Source organism: Priapulus caudatus, unplaced genomic scaffold, assembly GCF_000485595.1.
Source record: "Priapulus caudatus unplaced genomic scaffold, Priapulus_caudatus-5.0.1 Scaffold231, whole genome shotgun sequence".
Taxonomy (NCBI): domain Eukaryota; kingdom Metazoa; phylum Priapulida; class Priapulimorpha; order Priapulimorphida; family Priapulidae; genus Priapulus; species Priapulus caudatus.
Window position 1 is genome coordinate 303,944 of NW_014577292.1, and position 7,787 is coordinate 311,730.

The 7,787-nt window shown below is 39.6% G+C and overlaps 1 protein-coding gene across 3 annotated transcripts in view; it reads right to left on the reverse strand.

The window, feature by feature from the left end:
* Positions 1 to 910: 910 nt before the first annotated feature.
* LOC106807734 (guanylate kinase-like) overlaps positions 911 to 7,787 on the reverse strand; it is an 11,421-nt gene continuing 4,544 nt past the window's right edge. For all 3 annotated transcript variants that reach the window (XM_014810182.1, XM_014810184.1, XM_014810183.1), the window contains exons 5-8: positions 5,379 to 5,517; positions 4,715 to 4,799; positions 3,638 to 3,723; positions 911 to 3,129 (exon numbers count right to left, since the gene is read on the reverse strand). In XM_014810182.1, the coding sequence (XP_014665668.1) occupies positions 3,055 to 3,129; positions 3,638 to 3,723; positions 4,715 to 4,799; positions 5,379 to 5,517 (385 nt within the window). In that variant the 3' untranslated portion in view covers positions 911 to 3,054. The remainder of the gene's footprint in view (positions 3,130 to 3,637; positions 3,724 to 4,714; positions 4,800 to 5,378; positions 5,518 to 7,787) is intronic.

Consider the following 7,787-nt stretch of genomic DNA (forward strand, 5'->3'; position numbering starts at 1 on the left):
TGACCGTGGGGTATCGCACTCAGGACTTCTGCGGTAGTAGCGGGATACGGGTTATTACCCGTAACGGGATAAAATGCAAAAAGAAAACTTGGTTTGTTTTTTATTTAAAAAAAACTCGTTATGTAAGCGGTATACCGCAATCACGCCATAGTAGGCTGCATTGCCTGCACCTGGAAAAACAAGTACCAAGTCACAGCCCCAGAGAATTCCTGTAGAGAGAGAGGCACGCAGCCGGTAAGGAGTGAAACTCTCAAACGTACGACGCGTACGAGAGAAGTAGCGGATACTAGTCGTGCGGAAAAACAAACGACTGAAGACGGAGAGGGAGTCTTCGGGGAGTCACCGTGATGACAACACGAGCGCAAACTGCGATATGAAATCGCAAATGCTAGCTTTCTCACGAGTAAATGCGGAGTTACGTATCTTCGGGGCTGTATGTTGAAGGAGATATTGGATTGTGATATATGACAGGTAACAGCAGTGTGTTGGCTAGAAGCTTCCCTTCTTTTATCCTCCCTATCATCCCCCGCTTACTGCTGCTGCTAACTGTGAGAACAGAGTCCGATTCTAGGAGCGACCGATTTGGAGACACTACAGCTAATTCTGGTCGCGAGACTATATACTGGTACAGCGAGAATATATCCAGGTAGTGCGTGGAGATATACAAATAGCGCGAACATATCTATCCACATAGCGTAAATAGATGGTGCGTGGATACACCCACATAGTATCATATTACAATTTGACTATTACACTGTATTACAAACACAAATTTACGAATATTTACATTGTTTTAGTTACACTATCTTGATTAACGTGACCAGTTTTAGAAACATATGGAAAAACTATCGCCTAAATAAAACAGATATCATTCCGGTCAAAATCTATTCGTTGGACAATAACATAAATGTTGTCACAAAAGCTCTGGTATATTATTTCGATTTATTCAATAATACCTATGCATATTATATAAACAATAATTTCATTGCGCCACTGGTACAACACTTACAGACTATGGTTATTATACAATCAATATCACTGACGATGATACGTAATACCAGACAGAGCACTTACTATCTTAACCACAAAACAACAAGATAATAAAAACACATAATCACCAAGTATGCACGCATTTATATTAGTCATGAAATAGCCGAGCCTTCGTGAATTTAATACTGAAAATTATACCAACAAACACGCGATTGTTTACAGGTGTCTATTGTTTACAGGCGCTACATGATTTTGGCTAACGCTTGGTCCATTCTAATTTATCAACATTACAATATTATTACTAATACAGTTTGAAACTATTCAATGTAACATGGGGATTAGTATCAGTACCTGCATGTCATTAACTAAAATTTATTTTATTATACACATCTATGATTTTAGATCACGCAGAATCCATGGAATCAGTAGTTTGCTCAGTAATAGACGCATTTCATATGCTTCGTAAATTATACATCCACATATGGTCTAACTAAGCAACAAGGAATTATTGTTAATATTCTACTGACGTACATTATTAAATGCTAGAACAAAAAACAAAAATTGTTACACTTAATAAACACCCTGTAACGACAGACATTACTTGACGACAGACTTGAGTTACGAACATGGAACGACAGACCTTTATTTCTTTACTATTTACGAATGTGAACTCCAACCCACACCTACAAACCAAACCATGTTTGAACCATAATCAAACAATTAATCTCTTCATTGGAAGTCGAACTATTCTCCACTTTCGATATAGAGTTAGGTAGATCAAGCGAGGCCCGTTTATACGCGTTTTTCACAAGTAGACTCCAAAACTGTTGCTCGAATACCCCTATCACAACAAATTGATTACAGCTCCATGTCAATAGCTCAACACGAATAGGCCAATTTGCCAAAGTTTTGCACGAAAATTTAGTAATTTCTCACGAATGTTCGTAATCGTGGACTTTTAGTCGTGAACTAAAAATGAGACGTTTAATTGCCTTCACTACTGGATGTATAATGTATAAGGTAAGAACATCGTATTAAGGTGTTTAATTACATATACCACAGCCATGTTAATTAACCTTGTTCCCATAACGACTCGTGCACACGTATTGATAAATGGCATGTTCATAACGATGAAATATATACTATCATAACACTTCTTGATACTATGTACCGGACTCACATCCATACTGTGTAAGCTGGACGTTTACGATTATTTACAGTACAAACTTCTAACCTTCTAACACAAACTTCGACTGGTAAAACAATAAATTATAATAAACTGTGGCACGGCTACCCATGAAATGTTGGCCTCAAGTAAATTGCATATCCTGTGTGCAAATCATTAACTGCAATTTATACATTTAGTAATCACAATTGTTACATTATTTCCACAGATGCAAGTCACACCCAAACGTCCATTATGTCATGTATATTTATCGCATAGAGGGAAACTTTCCAATCTGTCAGGTAGAGAATTTAACAAATTAGGCATATTCCATTCTAATTTATGTGACGAACTTTTTGTCAACTTGCAACATTTGTCATAATATTGTTTTTTTTTTAATGAAAAGCACTGAAACAAACCCGCCCTTTCTAATAATAATTACCGACTTGAACACACATACATGTAAACGTTTTGGCCATTTTTACCGGAAAATCTAAAAAAAAGCGGGAAAATATAGAATAAAATTTAATGGAGTGACATGGCAAAATAAGTTCATTTATTACAAATTGGGTGAAAAATTATAATATGCACCCAATCGGAGGAATAAAACATTCGCATAAATAGGGCACCTTTCACATGTAAACGACAAGTTGACAGGTTCATTGTGAATGTTTAATATGAAGTGTTTCCAATACTCTTTTTTTAATATAAAATTTTTCTACTCTACCCATTTCATTTAGAGTCGAATAAACTTGTTGGGTTAAATAAATTGAATGAGATGGTACACCTCACACGCATGGCTGGTACCATTATTTCCATCGCATCTAGAGAAGATGACACTGAGATCCTGTTGTCTAGGAGTCTGAAGCAAATACAATCGCTCAGCACTAGAGACTCTCTCAACCCTTGATGCCATTGTGACCACCCGTACCATTTGAGAGAGTGTTCTTTTGCTTGCAAGCTTGTTTGATTTCCTGCCAATGGATCAGGAGAAAAAGGTGATGGGATTAAACTCAAAATGAGTGGTGTTAGTAATAATAATAGTGACTTGAGCCATTGACCCACAGTAATATTAAACTACATCGTGATGAAAACCACACCTGTTAGGTAATTGAACTGTGGGTGGAATATTTTGCATAAGCATAGCTGTGCTCTTGCTGGGTGGGTGAACTTGCTGCATTAATCAATACATGAACCTCATTGCAAAACCTCACACTGTGAAACAGTACAGTACATCGTTTATAAATAGAACACAAAATGGAAAATCGATAGAGATTCACAGCAGTCCCCACCCTAATTGCAACATTATCAGCACTCCCATTATGCATTCAACAGAAAAAAAACATTCGCTGAGGTGCAGGGTACGTCTCATGCTCTGCTAGAGCCTAGACTATATCACCTCGACTCTAGACATGCAGTGACCGATCAGTTACTGTAGGCCTATGCCCTGACTAATCAGAGGTCGGTAGACTATGCACTCACCTCACTTAATGCCTCCGTTAGTTCCTGGTAAGCCTTCTCTACGTCATCATTGATTATCACATAATCGAACACTCCTGCCATTTCACCTGTGCAGAAAATAATTGCAATTGCAATTAGTCTGCAACTATGGTCAGAGGCCCTAATTAAAATAATGCATTCCTCATCAGCTGCAACATAACAAGCAGGCGTTCATTCAGGTATGTTCTGGCTAAAGCAATACATCAATTCATATCTTACATATTTGTGAATGTATGTTTGTTTGTTTGGAGCACTCTAGAAATGTCCAAGGACGTTCAGTAAGGGTAACTTTTGATGCTGAATGTCATGGGCACATTGGATTTGACCTCCGATGTCATCTGAGGTCGCAAGGCCAAAACTAGGCCAAAAATGGTGAAAAATCGGTGCCCCTGCAGTAGCATTAAATAAACAGGCCCCTGCAGCAACATTAAATAAACAGGCCCCTGCAGCAACATTGTCCAACCAAGATTCAGCTTGCACTGACTTGCTTTACTGTTACTAAAGGTAAAGTAAATAGATAGATGGATTTTTTTTTGGTTATCCAAGTGGTCACCAACTGAATGCTTTATTTCCCGGGCAATGCCGGGTATTGTGCTAGTAATATATATGACAAGCTGTATTTCAGTGCAAAACTAATATAATGGGTCCCATTATATGACTTTATCCATTGCCATTTGGTATTAATATAAGGATAGCCATGATACACAAGAAGAAACAGCCTGGCTCATGTATCAATGCAATGCAAAAAGGTTATTACCAATATGACAGCAATAAAACTCAAAACGCCGATCTGAGTATAAACAAAACAAATAAGCGCATTTTGGTTAGAAAAATATTTCCTGACAGCTTTGTTATTATATAGATGTTTTTTTTTTTTTATCGTAGGATGTAGTTGTAAACCCTCATGGCTTTTCAAAGTTGGATTTTTTATGCATCCTAAAGATGTGGCTAATGTAGAAGTATATAATGTACGGTGAAACCTAAAATAGCAGACCTTACTCTATAGAATGAGCAGTATACAAAATACAGGACTTCTGGGGCATATACATAAACCCTCACCATATTTCATTTCTTCATCTGCTACACCTAATCGTTTGCTGAGACTCTCTTCACTTTCTGTACCTCTCCCACGCAACCGTTCCTCCTGCAATTACAATTACTTATGAAGTAAACATGAAATACACACACAGGCTCCTCCTACCGAATCCCAGCTCCGATCTGTAAACTCACGACTTTATCCTATGGATGCCTAGATCCATCTAAAACCACACCGTGGGAATGAACAATTTTAAAATTACATTCACTTGATCACGATCGGGGTATGTAGAGGGGTCTGTTATCAGAAACATTTTGATCCTAACAGTAACTATAACATCACCTTTTTCTCAGAGGTAGAAACACTGCAAAATAACACATGAAAAATTCGAAATTTTCCCCAGTTATGCACAATAAATGTATTTAAAATTAAGTTTTGTTCTCAATTCCTATCCAATCAGCGGGCTTGTGACAGCAAATTGCCAAGTTTGCTCGTAGCTGCAATTTGTTTATGTCAATGCTATTTGTGTGTCCTAACATTATTCTAAAGTATTATCATAGGGTAAACTCTACTCTTTAACTTTACAATATTTCTGACAACAGGACCCCGAAGAAACTACACTTCATAAATGGCGTTTGAAATAAAAGTTGAAAAACTACCAGATTATTAACAAATGATATTTCATACCAGAGAAGCCAATGATGGTGGTTTTATTAGGATGTACTTTGGATTGAGGTCGGTCTTCTTCACTGAGCGAACGCCTTGCATATCGATGTCCAGCATGCATATTCTCCCCGCCCGCTGAACCTCACGGACGGCTTTCTTACTAGAAGCATGTAGAAACAATAACCCACCCATAATGTAATTACAGTGAGGCTAGTTGAGTCCTGGTTAGAAAGGTTATCTAATGCACATCTTATGGGGATCCAGTTAAAGTCATCGTCAAGACCTACTTACTAGACAACATATATTGGTAGCTCACTATTAATGGTGTAAATACTAAGCCAGCTGTATGTGAGTTGACTTCACGTAATTTTCAACAAGTTTAGCGGTCTGTACTCGTGCATCACGTCTACTTCAGTTGTAATTCTTTCAAATTTGTTCAAACAAGTGCCGCAGAGCGACAGCGCTCACCTGACGGCAGGTGTTCTGATGCTAAACTCACTGGCAAACGAATGAAGAGCACCCTCCCATCACCGTGTTCGCGCTCAGAGCATATATATCTAGGATACTACTAATACAGATCTAAAATCTATGATAGCTAGGCTTTGCTATACCGGTAGTACGTACACTAATAAATATACAGCTGTGTAACTTTAATGACTTCGCTATATTAACATGTTATCATGGATATGCGTCGAGAGACGAGCGTAGTGGTGGTGGGGGGGAGAGTGGGGGGAGGGGCGGTGGAGGGGCTCTAATAGCAAAAGCAGTTGCCGCGAGATGGCGCGTGCAAGTGTCACAATAATCAAGATGGCATCACCCTCCATGCGTGATAACCTCACTCCATTGAGTTGCTGAAATCAAGTATATTCAGGCAGGCGAGAATTTCGCTCAGCTGTGAGTTAACACATCTGCATTGTAGGTTGATAGGCAATAATTATGATTAGAATAGTGCCAGTTCACCCCCATGCATGCGTAATGGGCTGCCCCATGTTTTTGCCTACCAACGCGAGCATTCAGGGTTAATTACAGTGTGCTAATACAGGGTGCTACTCAGGTGCTAATACAGACCTGCTTTAGAAAACAAGTGCGCAGAGGCGACAGCGCTCATCTAACTCTACTGCAGTGACTCTGTGGTGGAGTGGTGGGATTCTAGTAAACCCTGTTAGTCCCAAATGTGTTCACATACACGCCGAAACAGTGGAATGCACAGGGATGGTATCAGGAACCTTCTCAAAAGAATGTTTGTTGGATCGTTATGAAAGTTGCCACAAGATGCGCGTACTTTAAGTGTCTTCAGATTAAAGATGGAAGCTCCCATCATACGTAGTAGCAACAACTATCTGCAAGACAGAATAGGTAAGCGACTCATCCATTTACCTACGCAAGCCTACAGGCTGCAATAAAGAGCTGCACCTGTAACCAATTAACGCAGTCAAAAACTCCACAGTTACCACCAACACATGCACTGCAGTAGCCACTGGCAGTGGCATACGTTACATGTAACATACTGACAGTACAGAATGCCATAGAAATTATACGATTTAAGGAGCATAAACTTCTTTAACCAAATTTAGCTTTTGAAATTTCACTGTGACATTGTAGCCTCATACATCCAGGCATGTATAGATTCTACTAGCAAACCCGGCAGTCAAAATTCTTTCTAACAGACAGTCAACAAATCCATGTTTAACCTCCTCTTGAGGGTCAAAAGGTTATCTGACACTTACTCTTCGCATGTCAGCAGAAGATTCATGGTCCTTTCAATATGCCATAAAATGCTAGGTCACCGCTGAAACAAAAAAGTTTTTTCAATCGCTCCGTCACACCATGTCCTCAGAAAATGTCTAAAATCTGCCTTGTGCCCATTGACCTTTGACCTGTGACCTCCAATTTCGGCACAGTGATGGCTTTTCCTACCATGATGCATTATACACCGACTATCACGAGCCTAGTCGAGCCGTTTAGATTTGTGCAGCAATTCTGCATTTCCTCCCTATACCTTAAGTTAAGGAGTGAATGTTCCCCCTTCTTTTACACCTCTTGACCTTTGACCTTTGACCCCAGCTTCGACATCCCAACTCGTTTTCGGATTACCCCCCACGTCCCGAATATCGTGACCGTACGTCGAGCGCGTTAAAATTTGTGTCCAACTGTTGACGGACGGACGCATGGACGCACGGACGGACGCACGGACGCACGGACGATCATGCGATTCTACAAGCTGCATCTGACTATGTCAGATGAGCTAATAATATGATTTAAGGAGCATAAGCCTTGTTCAACAAACATTTGCCTTTGCAATTGAACTGTGCAACTGTAGCCTCACATCCACAATAGCGAAAGCAGTTCAGTCCTTTGTTAACAGTCAACAAATCCACGTTTAACCCTCCTCTTGAGGGGCAAAAGGTTATCCAACACTTACTCTTCGCA